The 19,180-nt window shown below is 34.4% G+C and overlaps 8 protein-coding genes and 1 non-coding gene across 20 annotated transcripts; 7 read left to right on the top strand and 2 right to left on the bottom strand.

Moving 5' to 3' along the window:
• Positions 1-42: 42 nt before the first annotated feature.
• elli-1 (Enlarged germline granules protein 1) lies at positions 43-2,171 on the top strand (the record flags this gene model as incomplete). 4 transcript variants are annotated; one of them, NM_001268397.3, is made up of 6 exons in its annotated part: positions 43-127; positions 176-304; positions 640-690; positions 737-826; positions 909-1,219; positions 1,301-2,169. In NM_001268397.3, the coding sequence occupies 6 exons, from the start codon at positions 58-60 to the stop codon at positions 1,481-1,483; spliced, it is 834 nt and encodes a 277-aa protein (NP_001255326.1). The 4 variants fall into 4 exon arrangements, with proteins under 4 accessions (NP_001255326.1, NP_001255325.1, NP_001255327.1 ...); NM_001268396.2 differs by lacking the exons at positions 640-690; positions 737-826 and having other exon boundaries at positions 1,301-2,171; NM_001268398.3 differs by lacking the exons at positions 43-127; positions 176-304 and having other exon boundaries at positions 645-690; positions 1,301-2,165.
• Positions 2,010-2,065, top strand: F20C5.10. Its single transcript, NR_101938.1, has one exon. It is a non-coding gene; the product is annotated as an Unclassified non-coding RNA F20C5.10 (non-coding RNA).
• A 22-nt stretch (positions 2,172-2,193) lies between the features above and the next one.
• On the bottom strand, positions 2,194-8,618 carry parg-1 (the record flags this gene model as incomplete). 9 transcript variants are annotated; one of them, NM_001307133.3, is made up of 14 exons in its annotated part: positions 2,194-2,569; positions 2,658-2,786; positions 3,217-3,507; positions 3,559-3,682; positions 3,734-4,016; positions 4,316-4,431; positions 4,616-4,783; positions 4,831-4,923; positions 5,902-5,969; positions 6,017-6,239; positions 6,599-6,658; positions 6,934-7,104; positions 8,048-8,488; positions 8,534-8,618. In NM_001307133.3, 14 exons carry the CDS (start codon positions 8,576-8,578, stop codon positions 2,427-2,429), a joined length of 2,355 nt encoding a protein of 784 aa, NP_001294062.1. The 9 variants fall into 9 exon arrangements, with proteins under 9 accessions (NP_001294062.1, NP_001263754.1, NP_001294061.1 ...); NM_001276825.3 differs by having other exon boundaries at positions 6,599-6,652; NM_001307132.3 differs by having other exon boundaries at positions 6,599-6,652; positions 6,934-7,095.
• A 560-nt stretch (positions 8,619-9,178) lies between these two features.
• On the top strand, positions 9,179-10,459 carry F20C5.7 (uncharacterized protein; the record flags this gene model as incomplete). The annotated part of the gene is made up of 5 exons (NM_001027969.2): positions 9,179-9,476; positions 9,536-9,630; positions 9,677-9,832; positions 9,955-10,183; positions 10,247-10,459. The coding sequence occupies exons 1-5, from the start codon at positions 9,243-9,245 to the stop codon at positions 10,457-10,459; spliced, it is 927 nt and encodes a 308-aa protein (NP_001023140.1). The 5' UTR covers positions 9,179-9,242.
• A 706-nt stretch (positions 10,460-11,165) lies between these two features.
• Positions 11,166-13,375, top strand: F21D5.7 (Signal recognition particle 54 kDa protein). Its single transcript, NM_069106.7, has 8 exons — positions 11,166-11,341; positions 11,389-11,578; positions 11,679-11,858; positions 11,903-12,147; positions 12,206-12,393; positions 12,441-12,514; positions 12,563-12,841; positions 12,917-13,375. The coding sequence occupies exons 1-8, from the start codon at positions 11,172-11,174 to the stop codon at positions 13,079-13,081; spliced, it is 1,491 nt and encodes a 496-aa protein (NP_501507.1). The 5' UTR covers positions 11,166-11,171; the 3' UTR covers positions 13,082-13,375.
• A 106-nt stretch (positions 13,376-13,481) lies between these two features.
• F21D5.6 (Ribonuclease H2 subunit B wHTH domain-containing protein) lies at positions 13,482-14,730 on the top strand. The gene is made up of 5 exons (NM_001392356.1): positions 13,482-13,624; positions 13,671-13,762; positions 13,840-14,083; positions 14,131-14,253; positions 14,305-14,730. The coding sequence occupies exons 1-5, from the start codon at positions 13,489-13,491 to the stop codon at positions 14,580-14,582; spliced, it is 873 nt and encodes a 290-aa protein (NP_001379087.1). The 5' UTR covers positions 13,482-13,488; the 3' UTR covers positions 14,583-14,730.
• A 113-nt stretch (positions 14,731-14,843) lies between these two features.
• On the top strand, positions 14,844-15,400 carry mrps-33 (Small ribosomal subunit protein mS33; the record flags this gene model as incomplete). Its single annotated transcript, NM_069104.3, has 2 exons — positions 14,844-14,987; positions 15,039-15,400. The coding sequence occupies 2 exons, from the start codon at positions 14,844-14,846 to the stop codon at positions 15,273-15,275; spliced, it is 381 nt and encodes a 126-aa protein (NP_501505.1). The 3' UTR covers positions 15,276-15,400.
• Positions 15,401-15,475: 75 nt separating this feature from the next.
• Positions 15,476-19,175, top strand: F21D5.5 (uncharacterized protein). The gene is made up of 7 exons (NM_069102.6): positions 15,476-15,544; positions 15,592-15,644; positions 15,694-15,766; positions 17,889-18,259; positions 18,305-18,482; positions 18,528-18,634; positions 18,678-19,175. The coding sequence occupies exons 1-7, from the start codon at positions 15,496-15,498 to the stop codon at positions 19,068-19,070; spliced, it is 1,224 nt and encodes a 407-aa protein (NP_501503.1). The 5' UTR covers positions 15,476-15,495; the 3' UTR covers positions 19,071-19,175.
• On the bottom strand, positions 15,769-16,783 carry F21D5.4 (HTH CENPB-type domain-containing protein). The gene is made up of 3 exons (NM_069103.4): positions 16,596-16,783; positions 16,362-16,547; positions 15,769-16,317 (listed from the first exon to the last, which is right to left on the bottom strand). The coding sequence occupies exons 1-3, from the start codon at positions 16,779-16,781 to the stop codon at positions 15,910-15,912; spliced, it is 780 nt and encodes a 259-aa protein (NP_501504.1). The 5' UTR covers positions 16,782-16,783; the 3' UTR covers positions 15,769-15,909.
• Positions 19,176-19,180: the final 5 nt, after the last annotated feature.

Raw genomic sequence — 19,180 nt, 5'->3', positions numbered from 1 at the left:
TATATTATATTTATACCTTTTTGAATATCTAATTTTTTGAATTTTCAGGTAACTATAATGTCAAATGGTAAACGTGGCCGCAAGGCTAAGCCAACTAATAAAGAAAAGGATATGATATTTACTCCTGGTAAGCATATCATCTTAACATTTTTAAAAAATAATGTCATTATTGCAGGATGTGTGGATTGTCACATGAATCATCTCCCATTCCAATGCCCTCGTCCAGTGATGACAAAGAAACTGCCAGAGTGGGAGAAAAAATCGATTGGAATGGGAAAATTAAAGAACCCACTGGATAGCAAAGGTACAATTTATAGTCGTCCTCGAAAACACATTACGTGCCTGATTATTCAATTTGCGTCTCAAGTGCATTGAAAAAAATGCTGAAAGCTTAAATATATGTAGTTTAATTATAACACTTTCAATCAGAGTCTCTTGAAATTAATTGGCCAATATTGGCAACATGAATTAAATTAAAAAACTAAAGGCGCATGCTTTTATGAGGGAGTTGGGTCTCACCACGAATACAGTAGTCTCGAACGTGAGAGACGCATTGAAAAAATGTTCTGTGTTCCTTCAATTTTTCAATTCTTTTCCCCATTTTCGGCGTGATTTTTGTAATTTATTATAGTTTTCCAGTAAAAATGTACTCGGAGCCTGCTCGACAGACGACGTGGAAGGAGAAACTCAGTAATTTTGACTAGTTTTAGGCCTAGTTTTAACCTTGATCGTTCAGGTCAACTCAATCATGAGAACATGAGCTATAATGCTCACAATAAGAGAAGTAGTCGCCAGCGAGGAAATAGTTATCGGTTGCCTCAGCAAAGTGCGTAAAAATATTTTTTTTTTATTTTAAAATGGGAACCACACAAATTTTTGATTTTTAATACATAACTATAATCTTGCAGACATTCCTCCACCATCGCATCATCAATCGTCTCAAGTCATGCGAGGATTTCAAAACGCACCGTTCCAAATGCAACCGCATTACAACAATGAAAGGAAGCCTCAAAGTCGTAGGAATGACACTATGCGAGCATCTAAATCAGCGTATGCTGCCGCCACTGCTCCCGTAAAGAAGCACGTGAGACCGGCAAATGAACAGCACATGAGGAAGCTGAACGACTTGCTCCGTCCATTCTCCTACGGTTCAGATGATCTCTATGAGGAAACACAGCCGTTTGTGAAAGAAACTTCACTTGCAAACGTGGATATTCAGGTGAGATTTATTCTTCTGTTTCAATTCAGCTATTGTTTCTCGGGATATCAGACTTTAAATTATGAAAAGATTTTATTTCAGATCTGCCAAACCAGGCCAAAAGTGCCGCCCGGTAAGATGTGGATATTCGAAAGTCGAACGATTTACGACGAGAATGGAAATTGTGTGAGCGCAAGAGAAGGAGCAATGGAAGTGTCATTGGCTTCAAGAATGCATAACGAACCTATCGTCATCGTGAGCATGAATGATAGCATGTGCTTCTAAACTTCTGCTAGAAGCAAATCATCATCTCATCATGATTCTCGTCGATTATACATTAATTTGGTTTCTGTTTTGGTGATTTTCGGTTAAAATTGCTCTTTTCATAACTTCCACCACACCAACCAATTTGATGAGTAACGATGGTGATCCTCTAGATGAGATGAAATATATATATATATATGTATATCCCCGAATAGATCGTATGTTCTCCGCTTTTCAAAGCATGCTTAGATTTTATATGTGTCCCGTACAAGTCTGTTTATTTCTCTTTGTTTGCAAGAAGTTTTTGAATGGAACTAGAGTACCCCCAGACTGTAGCGAGAAACTGATTTTATAATTTGGACAGTCTGTGGTGCTTTAATTTTATGTTCAAGAATTGTTTGCAGATAAATCTCTTTATCTCGAAAGTCATGATTTCTCGCTTTTCTGTTTGATTAGGGATTTCCAACTACATTTCTTATTCTGTTGGAAATGTAGCTCTTCAGTGATTTTCGTTAACGTTCTTTATTCTCGCCTATCTTCTCATCTCTTTTTATTCTCGTCGATTATACTGTTCTGACTTTCCTATATCAGCATCCATAATCATAATAACTGCCCTGCTGTTATTGTTACTTGCCCATATCTAATGTCAACCTCACTGTCTCTGAAATCTGTTTCAAAATTAATTCAGAAATAAACGTCTGCATGGATTGGTTTCACACTACACTTGTGAAAAACAGGAATGTATTTATTCATATATCACGACGATGCTCCGAAAAATTTCTGACTTGCGAACTAGATATCTCGGGCTTTCATGACGGCGAGTATACTAATTTCGGATAATAATATGAACATTAAAATCAAAACGTTTAAAATACGGGGACTGATTTTTTAAAGACGGAGCATGCATATTTAACAGAATTTAATCGAAAGGAACCGGTCTTTATGGCCGTGTGGGCGATTCGAATTATGCTCGGGATACTGAAGGTGATGATTTCGAAGACTCAACATCTTCCGAACTACTGAGATAAGTAGAAATTCTATCGAAGACGTAGAATTCAAAGTGCTTATGTGGCAAGCCGGTGTTGTTTATCATACTGAATAGCATGCCTGTAAGTTAGCAGAATTTAGATTAAAAGCTGTTTCCAACTCGATACAACTTTTTCAAATCAACTGAAGATTGAAAAACATGACTTACCAAGTGTTACGTCCTTCTGTTTCATTCGTTCTATAATTTTCTTGCACTTTGCGGCAAGCTCGGGTTCTCCAAATGAACAGAAATGAAGTGGACGATCAGCGACTCCGGCAGCAATTACTTGGATTATGACTGAAAAAAACCGATAATTGAATCAGATACTGGTAGCTTTTAGACGATCTTTAAAAAGAAAAATTTAAACAAATAGGGAAGATTGAAAAAAGAAACATTTTTTAACGAGATTGTTTTAATTTAGATTAACTTCCCTATTTGAATTTCCTCCGAAATAAGAAGCTACGCCCACTTTCTAGCCAATCAGTGTTTTTGAGCTCCGCACATTATAAATGATTGGCGGAAAAATGGGTGGAGCGAATCGCTGATTCCGATTTTGGCGAAAATTCAAAAATTTAGGCAAAATTGTGAAAAATTCGTTGTTTGGTTTTCAATATTTCTCGATTTTTTCATTTTTTTTTCAGGTACATAGGGAGGCCATTTTGCAAAAGAAGCAAAATCCCCATTCACTCTCCTCCATCTTCAATATTTAACGAATGAAATAACATACACTTCAGTGGCTTGTCCCCATTAAATGCTCCACATCCCCACCATCCAGTAACAATTGGAATATTTGTGAATTTCGGTCCCTGGCTCATGAATCCGATAGATGCTTTCTTCATTTCCCTAATGATATTTGCTTTGTTTAACTGCTCCGTCTGACAATCTAATTTTGATCCTTTGAACAGAATTGCATCGATTGCAATAGTTTCTACCCGAAGACGTCCAAAACGATCTCGAAATTCGTTTGTATTCTGACGAGAATGATTTGGTTGAAGTTCTGCCCATTTTAGAGTATGACCTGAAATATATTGACATATTGGAACAGTTTTTTTTGAAAGTCTAGACTTACCATAACCAGTATAAGAACTGAAAACGTAAGCTCCAACAATTGAAATCGCTTCCAGTTGTTTCATTTTCTCGCACAACAACATTCCAACCATCATTTCTGGACACATCAAGAAACGGATCTCCTCCTGCATAAAAAAAATAAAACTTCAAATTCTTATATTCCTTTAAATAACTACCTGAACAGACCCATGATTTAAAACTCCGCCACCAAGATGTTCGTTCGCAAAATCAACTTGTGTACAGAGAGCTGTGTCTTCAATAAGCATTTCATCAAAGAATTCAACTTCAGGAAGAGAACGTAATTTTTTATCTTTCCACTCTTCGTTGAACGTATCTTTATCCATTTTTGTAAGTCTAAAACTGACGGCACCATCCGGTGGATCCATTGACATTTTGTCGAAATAAGTGAACAGGAATTTAAGTTTCTCCACACAAATAGATTTATCAGACGAGAGAATTCTGAAATAAAAATGTATAAAGTTTTGTTAGATATCCACTAGACGTCTAAAAATGATAAATCTCACCATATCTTACGCGAATGGCTCTCGACACTACTTTTGCACGATTTTCTTAAAATTCATTAAAAACTGATGTAATAACGGCTTGTAAATTGATACGAGTTACAGAAGCTCGATGTTCGCGTGTCGAGACTCGTGCGCGTAAGATATGTGCGAAAATGCTCATCTTAAGACGTACGTAAGATTAAAGTTCCTTGCAAATATTGATTCTAAAAATATGAGCATTCTTGTATTACTCACCGGCAGAAACTGAAAGGACTGTCCGGTCGGGCAAAAAACATTCTCGCAACAAGTGCAGCACATTGCTTGTGGCTCAAGGTAGCTGATTCGACGTCACCAACAAGACGATAAATTCGCTAAAAAAATCAAATTATGAATGAATACTATACCCAAATTATCAACTGACAAAATGTTTTTTTATCATTTTTCTATTGTTTTGTATTTATTGATATTTTTAAAATAAACCAAGATATAACCTCAAAGTGAAATGTTTATATGCAATACTATTAGAGGAAATGCTGTATATCTCATAAATCATACCTCTGGCAGAATATCTTCAGCAGTTTTTGCGATGCGGGCAACTCGTGCAAATTTTTCCAAAACCTCTTCTCTACCAACAAGTTCCGACATCTCTTTGTAATACATTTCCAGTGCTGGCAGTTTATATGTGATGTCTGGGTCAAATTCCCACATGTTGTGCAAAAGTCCCTGAAAATAGAGTAAATCTTCAAACGAATTGTATTTCAAAAACTTACAACAAACATAAAATATCCAGTTGTTTTGTAGCATTTCAAATATCCATCGAGCTTACGTTTGAAATAGAAATATGAGTCTCTTCTACGGCCCCTCTGAAAATATAATTCTTTAACTTTGAATAACTTCAAATATTTTTGATTAAAGGTGGATTAGCGTAGCGGAAATCCAAAATTTTCTTAAAGGTGGTGTACTCGAATTTTTTTTATTTCCTTATTAGACTCAAAATTGTCTGAAAACACCGAATTTCATAATGAAACTTCTTGAAAACTTTTTAGAAAAAAGTTATGACGGCTCAAAAAATGGCCTGAAATTAGTTAAAAGTTGCAATCACCGTCAAATTTTGAATATACAAGTTGCCTACCTTTTGTTTTATTCTTGATTAAGGTATTTAAAAATCGATGGACGGCGAGATTTTTAATTTTTTTGAGCCAAAACTCGCCGTCCATCGACTTTTAAATACCTAAATAAAGTTTAAAACGCAAAATAATCAAGTTGTATACTTAAAATTTGACGGTGATTTCAAAAAAAATTGTTTCCAGCCGCTGCGACATTGACAAGTCGGTCAAATCTCCAATCTTAACTAATTTTAGGCCATTTTTTGAGCCGTCATAACTTTTTGCTGAAGAGTTTTCAAGAAGTTTCATTATGAAATTTGGCGTTTTCAGAAAATTTTGAGTCTAATAAAGCAATAAAAAAATTCGACTACACCACCTTTAAATTCAGAAATACCACAAAAGAAAATCAAAAAAAATCGAGAAGGAATAAAAAATGCATCTTTTGAAAACATGATTTTCAACTGTGACCAAATGCCTTTTTTTGAATTCCCTCCAAAATGAGAAACCACGCCCATTTCCGAACCAATCAGCGTCTTCGAGCCCAGCACACTCCGTTTGATTGGTTGAAAAGTGATTTTGAAAAGTCATTGATTGGTCGCAGTTTTCATTTTGGATTAAATTCAAACTGAAAATTTAGCCAAAATTAAAAAATTAGTTTTTAAAATTCAATTTTTTGCATTCTTTCTCCATGGTGTTTCTAGTAAGTAGTATATAATTAATTCAATAGAAATGTACCGAATCAAATTCTCGCCATCTTTGAGGCAAAACGATTTTTGGGCCATATCGATTATCTTCTCGAAGTTCTGAAATAATTAATTATATACCTAGTATGTTTTATTGAACAACGTACTTCCTTGGGAAGCTGGAAAGTTCGGAATTGTACAATATCGATAGTTTCTGTCGGGATCAACTTTGTTCAAATCTGGTTGTAGTGTGAGATTTCCCTCAGTAAATGCAATCACATGCTTTTCCAACTCTTTTTGATACATTCTTGCTCGTCCTTTTGCAGGGGCTTCGCATGTTGAAACAGTTGACAGGAAACTTGAACTGGATGTCCTCACAGTTTTCGTAGCCTAAATTATAAAAACTATGTGAAATTTTGCAACTTTTAATGCAAAATCACGGTACCCGGTTTCGACACGACAAATGTTTGTTATATGCAAAATGGTGTGCGTCTTTGAAAAGTACTGTATTCCAAATCGCACACAGATAATGCGGGAACTCGCTTTTCTCATTTACTCTCACCAAAAAATATTAAAAACCGATAAACAATCCACAGCAACAAGTGTTTGAAATTGCAGTTCTTTTTAAAGGTGCAAACCTTTTCGCATTTTACAAAAATTGTAGTATCCAGATCGGGTACCGTATTTTTTGCATCAGAATCATGAAAATATGCATCTGGGTAATAAAATTTATATTTTCTTTGTCTTACCAAATTAATCTGAGAATCTGCGTCAACTTCGTCACTAGTAGTGCCACTTTGCCGCTGATTCTCAACATCCACAAAAGTTTGCTTGTGCTCAGTCAAGAGCGAGTCACGGCAACTCGGTCCAAAACCATTTCTAATTAGTAAACTCTCAAAAACCACAACTAATTAGCTTAAAATCATTGCTAATTAGCAAAAATAAGCTAATTTACAAAGGTTTTAAGCTATTTAGTTGTGGTTTTTGAGAGTTTACTAATTAGAAATGGTTTTGGACCGAGTTGCCGTGACTCGCTCTTGACTGAGTGCTCGCAGGAATCCTTGTCAGAATGATTTTGTCTCACTTTTGAATCCTCGCCTACAAATGTCGAATCTGCTTCAGTTTCTTCAATCATTTCCATTTTTTGAGCAGTCTCCACTTCAGAATCTGTTATATCCAGTTGAGTTGTAGTGTCTTTCATAATTCCTGGATATTCAATTAGCTCTTGATCATCAGCGAATAAATCCTGTGACAACTGCAGTACATTATTATTTTTGGAACAGAAAACGTTGTAAAATAAGGTACCGGATCTCGGTACGACCGAACAAATTTAAAAGAAAAGGGGCGTGCTTAAGAAGTACGTAGCCTCTACGTCTGCTTTTTTGCAAATTTCTTCGATTTTTTCTATTTTTCTGGGTAATACTAACAATATTTAAAATGTTGAAGGAAAAAGAAAACTTCGAACAAAATTCTATATTTCTCGAGTTATATTATTGCGAAATGGAGGAAGTGACAAGAACAACATAAAATATGTTTACTTTCCTTAATCAACCTTTCCTTCCGTTTGATGAAGTGATAAGCTGAAAACAAAACAGAACTTACTTTTCCAAGGAACACCATTAATTTAATAAAGGCAAATGACTATAACCCAGACGCGTAATATTGGGATTTTTGAACCAAAAATAAGGTAACCGGCATCTGAATGTTCAGCAATTTTTAATTTTTTCCTCTCGCCTTGTCAAAATTTAAGTTTAAGTTTTAAATCTATGTTTTCAAAAACTTATAAAAAATCTATGAAAAAAAAAAAATTTTTTGTTGATTCACTAGTAAATTACGCGATAGCGAAAAATATTAGCAAAAAACTTTAGGAGAAATTTTAAAAATCAGGGGAAAACGAAAATTCACAAGCCTTGCGTCAGATTTTTTGGAAAAAGCTTTTTTTAAACGAGCTGTTTTTTCAACAAAAAGTGTTTGGTGTCCTAATAATAAAAGCGTCCAAAATGTTTTCTCATTCCTAAACAATCTTCAAAAACATGAAGGGTATGCAATAACTAATTTTGGCAAAAATTTCAAACAATGGGAAAAACTACAGCAAAAAATTAACATTACACCTAAAATTCAGAAGACCTTTCTGATGGGAAATGTCCTTATTCATTTTGGTGATTAACTTATTTCATTCACTTGTAAAATTTCCTGACCTGTTGTACTTGTTCTCCATCCCTCATTTCTTTATTATTCTCTTCCAGAACAAGTTCATCATCCTCGTCAGAATTAATCGCAACGTCAATATTGGACTTGTTGTTTACATCTTCTTCCATTGGTTCAGTACTTTTGTGATTATCAAGAGTGTGTTCAGATCTTTCAGTAACATTGTCCAAACTCTCAATATTAGAAATTTTGAGAGTTTCTGTCAGATTTTCACAATTTTCTGACACTTCTTTAGCGATCTCCGGATTTTCAGCCGAATCTTCTTGACTCTCATCACTTGACTGCGAGGAGACAAATACGTCACGGCTTTTTGGCTCTTCAGGATCTTCTTTTGATTCTGTAGTATTTCCATGTTCTGTCAACTTCCGCCTTTTCATTGTCGGGACTTGATGCGCGAAACCAACTCCGACATAGTCTTCGTAGTCTTTCTCCTGTAAAAAGATGATAATGTTCAAGTAATAAAAACTATAACTAACGTCTTGAGTGACAGGATCACCCAGTTCGATAAACTTCTTGCTCATTCGAAGTGTCGATGTGTTTTGTGAAAGTCTATTTCTGCCTGGAAAAATATATTGCAACTTTTTTTTAGATAATGAAGACAATTAGAGAAAATACGTTAATATTGAGGAATTTTTGAAGGATTGAATATTTGATGATACTAACCAACTAGTTTTAAAACTACAATTTTCAGTGTCACTATTTATTGAAATCGGTAAGCCTTTAAAGAATACTGAAATTTCAAACTCTCGTTGCTGCGGAATTTTCATCCATTTTTTTCATAGTTTTTTTTCGATCGATTTGTTAATATTCAGGTGTTATTATAGTTATATTTTAGTTTTTTTTTCATAAATAATTATTTGTAGAATAACTATGACAAAACGATGAAAATTCCGAAACAACACGTTTAAAATTAAAGTTTTCTTTTACATACCTATTTACAAGTTTTAAAAACTGTCGTGTCGAGACCGGGTACCGTATTTTTCGCCGCAAAAATATTGCGTATGGGTAATACTTTCACGTTCTCCAGTGTCTCCTCACAAACTAGAAACAAGTTTCTTAACTGACTACTCCACAGTTTGAACGAGATTCGATCTCATTTTTCTTTCGAATGAAAAAGGTTCAAGATAAGATTTGCTAAGTCCTATTAGTATTCAACAAGTTGCATAGCTTGCCATTAAACTAATTATGTGGTCTTCATCAACTCAGCGACGAACTATTATAATTATAATTATTATCATTCTTATCAAAATTGTATTCTTTAGAGTAGAAAAAAAGATTGTGATACGAGATTTATCAGAGACTAATTTATTCGAATATATTGCTGATCAAAACTTATTATGGCTTGATGAGGGCGAGGAAAAAAGTTTTGAAGGATATTCTAAAATTCCAGCTTTCGAACAAGTTTCGAAGAAACTTGCGGTGAGTATCAAATATTTAAATTGATCAGAACACTCGCTTAAGATTAAATCTTATTTGAGGCTATCGGAAATGATAGAACTGCAATCTGTGAAACTGATACTTTAATTGGGCAGCAAGTATTATGCGGGCTCCAAGAGAAATTTAATGATGAATCGTGAGGTTCATTATTAACTACGAAATATGAATATTGTGCTTTTCAGAGTGTGTGATAGTGATTCACTAACATATTTTGCGGATATCGACGATTTGAAACGAGAAAATGAGTTGAATGCAAACTTTACGAATTGGAAATTATTATTTCCAAGACAGGATCCAATTGAACGATTTGTAGATCATTTTATGGATGCGTGTGTTAGGTAAAACAAATTATATTTTCGTGTAGCACATAAACCTAGAGATGTACATACCTATACAACTGAACGATCAGATATCGACGAAACTACAAAAGTATAAAGTTTAAGGTCATATAAAATTTCAGAGAAGATCGTTCTTGCTTCAATTGCAAGTTGGATCTGAGATGTTATCTTATTCAAATCTGGACACAACTCACACAAATACATTCAAAAACTAAAAAAGTGGATGAAGATCATATGAAATACGTACCACAAAATTGGTTTTGTGAAATGGAAGAGATGAATCAAAAATTCACTTTTGTAGATTACTCGCTTTTTGCAAAACCAACTAATCCGGCGTATGCAGAAATGCTTGTGAGTTAGAGTTTCTAGACATACAAAATTAGCTTAAAACGTTTTTATTTTTTAACATTTAAGCGGCCTGACAGAATAGACAACGACGGATTATTAGCTGATTCTCTTTCTTCCTACGAGAAAATCAGCAGTTTTTATAAATCATTCATTTACTCAAGAGCTGATGTCTTGGATTTGTTCACTAAAGTTTATTATTACGACTATATGGTATTGCAAATACCTCTACCACAGTTGAAGGATGCGGAAGTTCGAGATTATAGAGAAGGATGGCATTGAATAAATCTATGGAACATTTTTCATTATTAAATTATCAAAATTTTCAAAAAATGAATTTCCTTTTTTTTGGAACGTGCAAAAATCCATTAATTGCCTTGAATCTAATCAATGTTTTACAAAACGCATGTTTTTGAGCAAAATAATATTTTTCAAAGCTTTCAAATCATGAGAATTCAATTAAAAAAGGATAAACAAACAGGAAAAAAGTTGAAAATAAAAAATTTCCCGCATGCACCAGAAACGCGTCAATAAAATCGTCAAACGCGCAAGCGTTACTCTTCAAGGCGCAACAACGGGGTTCCACTCGTCAATTTTTGTGTTGAAATTTGAATTTTTCACGTGATTTTAACTGTCTGAAATTGTTATCTATAAATATATATTTTCCATTTATTATTGTTTTGAAAAAAGAATAAAGAAACATTACCTTTTTAAACTTCCAATACCTTGCCTTTCTCGGCTCTTCGAGAAGAAATCTACAGTTTTCCATTTCTTCTCTACTCTTTGTGAAAAATCTGTTGTGTCTTGAAAAAACCTATTGTGAAATACCACTATGTCGTCAAAAAATGATTAGGAAGCCGAAGAAAACCACAGGGACTGAATCTCCTACAAGAATTATCGATTTTTCTCCAAACTGTTTTTATGGTGCTCTCGATTTAAAACGCGTTTAATTCTATGCTTAAACAAATTAAAGCATTTCAAATTTCAGTTCAAAATGGTTTTGGCCGATTTGGGGCGGAAAATCCGAAATGCGATCGGAAAGCTCGGTCAGAGCACCGTTATCAATGAGGGGGAGCTGGATTTGATGCTGAAAGAAGTCTGTACAGCTCTTATTGAATCTGATGTTCATATTCGTCTTGTAAAGCAACTTAAGGACAACGTGAAGTAAATTTTTACGCTATTTAAGATTTAAATTTAATAAATATTTTCAGAAAAGCGATTAATTTCGAAGAGATCGTCGGAGGAGCAAACAAACGTCGGTACATTCAGAAGACAGTATTCAATGAACTGCTGAAGCTTGTGGATCCTGGTGTAACTCCTTTCACACCAACAAAAGGACGTCGCAACGTTTTCATGTTTGTTGGTCTTCAAGGTTCCGGTAAAACTACGACTTGTACCAAGGTTCGTTCCATGAATTACAATAGAAAGCTCACACACCATCAAACATTATATTTTTTAATTAGTAAACTTCCAACAACTTTTCAACACTTTTCAAGTTCAGATGGCGTATTACTACCAAAGAAAAGGATGGAAAACATGTCTGATCTGTGCCGATACATTCCGTGCTGGAGCTTTTGATCAATTAAAGCAAAATGCCACAAAAGCTCGTATTCCCTTCTATGGATCATACTCTGAAATTGACCCCGTAAAAATTGCCGCCGAAGGAGTAGAAAAATTCACGGTAATTTATCACAGAAAAATGGTTTAATAATATTTGTTTTGCAGCAAGAAGGGTTCGAAATCATCATTGTTGATACATCAGGTCGTCACAAGCAAGAAGCTTCACTTTTCGAAGAAATGCTCCAAGTTTCCAACGCAGTTACACCAGATAATGTTGTTTTTGTGATGGATGCTTCTATTGGACAAGCTTGTGAAGCCCAAGCACGTGCTTTCTCTCAAACTGTTGATGTTGCCAGTGTTATCATTACAAAGTTGGATTCTCATGCTAAAGGAGGAGGAGCTCTTTCTGCGTGAGTTTTTACTTCGAGATCCTTTATCGTTTTGAAATTGCTCAAATACTTTTTTCAGTGTCGCTGTCACCAAATCCCCAGTAATCTTCATCGGAACAGGAGAACATATTGATGACTTTGAGATTTTCAAGCCAAAATCATTTGTTCAAAAGCTTCTAGGAATGGGAGATATTGCTGGCCTTGTTGATATGGTCAATGATATTGGAATTCAGGATAATAAAGAATTGGTGGGAAGACTGAAACAAGGTAAATTTGATTTCAAAAATTTCAAAAACTGAAAAGAACATTTCCAGGACAATTCACTCTTCGCGACATGTATGAGCAATTCCAAAACATTATGAAAATGGGACCTTTCAGTCAAATTATGGTTCGTTTCAATGTTTTATAACGATACCTGAATACTTATTTATTTCAGGGTATGATTCCTGGTTTTGGATCAGAATTTATGACAAAGGGAAACGAGCAAGAATCCGTCAACAGGCTGAAGAGAATGATGACTGTGATGGATTCTATGAGTGATAAGGAATTGGATCATCCAAAAGCATCTGAGCTCTTTACAAAAGAACCAAATAGAGTTGCCAGAGTTGCCAGAGGATCGGGATCTCATCAACAAGAAGTTCGAGATCTTCTCGCTCAGTACAAGAAATTCTCTGATGTTGTTAAGAAGATTGGATCAATTAAAGGACTCTTCAATGTAAAGTTTTGTTCCTATTCGACAAATTGAAATTTTGTAATTTCAATAATTATTTCTAATGAATTCATTTTGCAGGGCAAAAACGGTGATATAAACCCAAAAAATATGAATCCAGCGAAAATGGCTCAATTGAATCAACAAATGGCAAAAATGATGGATCCACGTGTGTTGCAGCAGATGGGTGGTATGGGAGGCCTTCAAAATATGATGCAGCAGATGGCAAGAGCTGGAAAAATGTGAAGAAATGGATGCAATTATTTTCTGTAGTTTTTGAAATGCCTGTTCCCAGTTCCCACAATTCATTCTGACTAAAACGTTTTTTAATAATATCAATATGATTTCTCGATTTCCCTTTCATCAGAATGTTTCCCAAGTTCATTTTTTGTCTAGCAGATTCTGTGATTCTAATTAGAAACAATTTAGTTAAAGAATAATTTATTTATTTCTTTTTTCCCTTTTGAATTTTCCTGAATTAAACTCGTTTTTTCCCTTGGCTCATCGGTGTAAATATTCACATTTAAAAATGACTGAAAAACATATGCCTGTTTATTTTCTATCTCATTGTTCTCGTTTTTTGACGAATTTCGAACTATTTTCCATAAGTTTAGATCAATTACAAATTGTAATAAATCAGTTTCAGAACAAGAATGCCACCAAAAACTAGAAAAACAAAAAAAGAAGACGTCGAGGAAGAGGCTGTTGAAGAGATTTTAGAAGAAACTAAACCTGCAAAATTACCAGAATCCGATGAGAGTTATTCGAGAAAAGTTGTCATTTCCAAAGGTGATTTCCTTTATTTAATTTCAAAAATGAATGTTTTTGTTTTCAGAGGGCAATTTGCCAAATAGCCGAATCATCAAACTGCGGCACCCGAAGGAAGGACTAGCGCTGTTCAGAATCTCCGAAACGTGCTTTGATGAGGTAAAAATATTGGTCAAGCTTTCACAAAAAACCTGAATAAACTTTTAAATGAGAATAAACTTACAAAATTTATGCAGATTTTCGCTGTCAACGACGGTCATCGATCATTCTTCTACGGTGAGAGTGTAATCGAAAACGGAACAATTCACATATTCACTCCATACAATCTCGTCTTCATTTGTCTCCCATATCTACAAAAGACCGCAGGAAAATTTGTGGAAATTGGCGAAATATTGGTAGATGATCAAGTTGACGGGATCAAAGAATTGGCTGAAAATGAAAGAATTCTGAAAGCATTGGAAGCTGTTTCAGATGTCAAAGGTTTGGAAATATCAGTTCGTGGAGATGGAAAAATAAAAGATTTCCAGATGTTCTCGATGTCAAACTATATCGTTTGAACGATCAAAAAATGTTGGATTGGATGAGAAGGAAGTTTGATTCTCTCAAAAAACTTCTAGAAAGTGATGCCCACAAGTCTTTGTTGTCATGTCGTAAGTTTCTCGTTTTGCTTCTTAATTTTACCAAAATGAAATAAATTTCAGCGGAAGCATTCGATCGTTATGTTTTCACATTCCTGTCTGAATATCTTTCTTCTGATCTTGCATTGATTGTTAAAGATCATTTGAATATTCAAGATGCTACTGTCTCCGAGAACATCGATATGAGTATGAAACGAAAAGCTGTGGATGACGATGAGCTTGAAGATAAGAAGCAACCTGTCGCAAAGAAACCAAAAGAATCAGTACAATCAAAGAAACTTCAAGCCGCCTCGAAGGGAACCAAATCAATCAGCTCATTTTTTGGAAAAAAATCTGCTTGAATCTCTATTTTCTTTATTCAACAATTTCGCATATAATTTCATAACATTGACCTCAATTTATCTATGATTCCGATGCTATTACTTTGCTCAATCTCAATTTTGCATTTCACACATTTTTTAATTCGTGTACTAAATAACTGAAACTTTGAAACGTTTTCGATTGAGAATACTCCTTCCGAAATGGGTCCTTTGCCTATTTATATCTATATTTAACAGTTTCATCCGATTTTAACGGATCAACAATAAAAAAAATATTTTAAGATGGCGGCACGTCTGGCTGCATCACGAATTGTGCACGCCGGCCGCGGAATCTCTCAACCTACACCATTCGGAAAACGAATGGATCGATTGTCAAATCGAGTATGGGGAGAGGTTGTCATGCCAACTGACACTAAAAGTTTAAAGGTTTTTAGATGATTTTTATAAAGAAAAGTTTCTGAAAATTTTCATTTACAGGTTGTCCGAGTAATGTCTGCAGAACCATATGAAACCAAAGAACAATTATCACCGAAATACTATCCAAATCTTCCGATGTTTCATTATTTGACCAAAATGCTACGATTCCATGGACTATTTTTTGATGATCACGTAGTTTTCAGAGATGTTCAAGATAATTTGAAAATTATTCGCGGAAAAGTTGTTCGGCCACCAATCGGTCAAGGAAAGCGTGCACAATTGAGAGGAAAGAAGTAGTGTGGATGTTCTCGAAGTTTAAATCTAGATTAGAAGTTTTGTTGATTTTTTTTTTACGTTTGTTTTAATTGAAAATAAATTCTTTTTGAGGTTTTGCTACATTTTTCCAATAAAATTAAAGTTTTTAACACAGAAAATATCGATTATTGATTTTCTTTTTAATTGCTCCACAAATAATTGGCAGACGTTGCTTTTTTCAGCAGTTTTCAGACTTAGAATTATGAAAAGAGCAATGGATGGAGCAAAAAACGAAGCGAAAAAATCTAAAGGTTTCGATTTTGCAATTTATCTGAAAAAGTTCATCTCCGGTTTACAGATACTGATTTATTTGGACGACCACTGAAAAAGACTGGATCCTGGGAATCAAAGGTTTCAAAAATAAACTTCATTAAAAAAAACTAAAGTCTGATTTTTCCAGGACAACGGCGATTTGATGATTTTCACCCATTCAGAATGTGAAGGAAAAGAGAAAATTGCCGCATTCGATATGGGTAAGAATTGGTCACATTATTTTATTGGCGAGATTTAACTTTCCATGAGTATTCCAAATTTTGATTATGAATATCAGATATGAATTGTTTCAATGGAAAATAACATGCTATAGTTTTAGAAAAATATGAACGATAACAAAAAATTAATAAGATTTCGGAGAACGGTTCACAGATGTTTCGGTTTCTTCTACACTGTCTTCCTTCCCATTAGAATCCTTAATAAGCATCTCCAATTGTTGAAAAATGTTTATTTCTGGCAATTTCGATGATTCATTTGGTTTCTGTTTTACTTCACTCTCTGTGGTTGTACTATTGTTTCCCTCGACTTTTAAACTAGTTTCTCCATTTTCTGCATTAAAATCTTCTAGGAATCCTGAAACATTTCCTTCTGATATATTCTTCCATTCATCACTGTTAATTAGTTCAAAAAGTGATTCTTCAAGCGTTTTGTCTGTTGTGCCATCACTAGTTGATGGCGTTTTTGGGCTTGAACTTCTTGCTTTTATCAATCCGTGTCGAATCATAAATCTTTGAAGCCAACCATTACTTGCCTAGAAAATATTTTATTCGAAATTCGAGTTTAAATGTTTCAAACCTTAAAGTCTGCATTTCCATTAATTTTCTTCGCATATTCCTTGATATCTTTTCCCGAAATTTTCCCGTTTTTCGAAGCAATCCAATCTTCAACTTTCTCATCTAATTCCACATTCTTTAGCGGTCTTCCTGCTCCACCGAGCCTCTTTGCTCCTTGTTTTCCTTCTGATTCGAATGCTAATTCGTGCTGAAATTCCAGAAATTTGTTGATAGAACTACTGTAGTTCAGAAATACCTTCAAATGTCTCCATCGTTGAATACAAGCTCTTGCAACTCCATATTTCTTCTGAGCTTGACAATTATTTGTTTGTTCAGCAAATCGAATAACTTCATTTTTGAATTCGAGTGTAAAATTGGCACGCTTCTTTTTTGGTGGTGGCTCGGATGAAGTTTCAAGTATTTTAGGAGAGATTTCAGTCATTTCTGAAGTTTAAAGCTGAGAATTCTACATTTCGGTTAGAATAGTATTACTCAGATTCGAAATTTTGCGATTTCCTACGCAAAAATGCGATACTAGGTCTTGGCACGACCGAATATCCTTTAAAAAGTACAGTAATCTCCCTGCCTCATTGGTTTGATTTTCCGATTTTCACATTTTTCCCAAAAAAAAATTGTTTTTTGTGAGACAAATCAAAAAATACTAAAATTTTATGCAAAATTCAGGAAAAAAGTCGAAGATGAATAAGTCAGAACAGTGACTCGTAGAGGTTACTGTACTTTTTAAAGGTGCACTTTTTTTCATATAAACTTATTCCGCAGTGTCAAGACCGAGTATCGTATTTTTGCGTTGAAAATCACAAAATTTCGCATCTGTGTAATATTTACATTTGCATCTTTAGAAAAGATAAAATAAATAAATAGAAAAAAATCAATGAATTCTAACGTCAAGAAGAAGGGAGTGCCGTTTTAATAGAGGGTGTCCACACTTCAAGAGACAACAGACAAACATTCAGAGTGTGTATGAAGATGAAGAGACACAGACAAACATACTATGCCTGTCTAATGGAGGGAGGCTGTGACCTACAATTAGAGAACACAGACGACTAGAAATACTGAGTGGTGTATGGATATATTTTTTGATTTTCTTGTTGTTGATGAGTGGGAAAACTCACGTCTTCTATCAAAAGAAAACACATATTTTTGGCGCAGAATTGATAATTTTCACGAAATATGAAATTAGTATCAAGAAACTTGGCCTTACTGAGACTATTCAAGCAGTGAGCCTCTGGCTCGGTACATTTATCCCTTGAACCTAAAATTGTGATGTAATTTCCATTTGATTTTCTTCAAATTAAGTAGTTTGCACAAATTAATAAAAATGTAATACTAATCAATTTTTTTTTTGGTAAATTGCCAAATTTTTGTGGAAATCCCTAAAATTACTGTAGATTCGAACCCCTACAACTATTTTTTGTCGATCTCCACAACAATAATAGATGAAAACCTGAAAAAGGTTAAATTTATGAGTTGTTCTAAACTTTCTAGTGTATGAAAAAAATATTTTTGTTTAAAAAAATCGTATTTTCAGACGGAACTCTGATCAAAACAAAGTCTGGAAAAGTGTTTCCAACAAATTGTCAAGATTGGCAACTTCTATATGACTCAATTCCATCAGATTTCAAAAAATTGCATTCCGACGGATTCAAAATTGTCATTTTCACAAATCAAAAAGGCATCCACGCTGGAAAAGTTGATCGAAATGAATTTAGGAAGAAAATTGAAGCAATTGTTGGAAAACTTGGAATACCTGTTCAAGCATTTGTTTCAGTTGCTGGGGGACACTATAGAAAACCATGTGTTGGTATGTGGAATGAGCTGAAATTGAGAAATGATGAAGTGGAAATTAATGAAAAAGAAAGCATTTTTGTTGGAGATGCTGCTGGAAGAATCAAGACTACAGTACGTGTGAATAGATTCAACTTTCATTTAATTCTAATTTTATAGAGTCGTCCTAAAAAAGATCACTCATACGCAGATCGTTTCTTTGCTGCAAATGTCGGTGTTAAATTTCAAACTCCAGAAGAATTTTTCGGAAAATCGAAAGTTGATGAGCCCTGGGGACCACCAAACTTTGATCCAAAAAATCTATTTTCAGAGGAAATTACTGAACTTGAACCTCATGGTGAAATAAAATTATGAGAAAACATAAATATAATTATATTTTCAGATGCTCAACTTAAATCATCCGAAAAAGAAATTATTCTAATGGTTGGATTTCCCGGTTCAGGAAAGTCGACTTTTGCTAAAATGCTCGGTCATCAACATGATTATAAAGTAAGTTTTGGAGCATTTTTCAACTCAAAAATTTTTGATTCATATTGTGAATCGTGACACGATCGGAACATGGCAAAAGTGTGTAGCAGCCACTCGTTCATATCTTGCTGATGGAAAATCTGTAGTTATTGATAACACATCACCGGATCTAGAATCACGAAAGCGATATATTGACGTGGCAAAAGAGCTCGGAGTGCCCATTCGATGTTTCGAGATGAATTGTAGTATGGAACACGCACAGCACAATATTCGATTCCGAGTGTTAACAGATGATAATGCAGCTGAAATCTCGTCAATGGTATTAAGAATTCATAAAGGAAAATATGTTGAACCAACACTGTCCGAGGGATTTTCACAGATTGTGAAAGTTAATTTCCGCCCGAAATTCGAAGTGGAAGAACACGAAAAACTTTACAAGATGTATTTGATCGAGTGATTCCAATTTGAAATTAATTAAATGTTAAATATATACTTACACATTCCAAAAATCTGAGTTTTAATTTTGTTGTTCAACTTGTGCAATAAATCTCATTCACTTTCCACTTT

Source organism: Caenorhabditis elegans, chromosome IV, assembly GCF_000002985.6.
Source record: "Caenorhabditis elegans chromosome IV".
NCBI classification, from domain to species: Eukaryota; Metazoa; Nematoda; class Chromadorea; order Rhabditida; family Rhabditidae; genus Caenorhabditis; species Caenorhabditis elegans.
The sequence above is the reverse complement of the archived record's forward strand: the minus strand, read 5'-3'. Positions and strand labels throughout refer to the sequence as shown.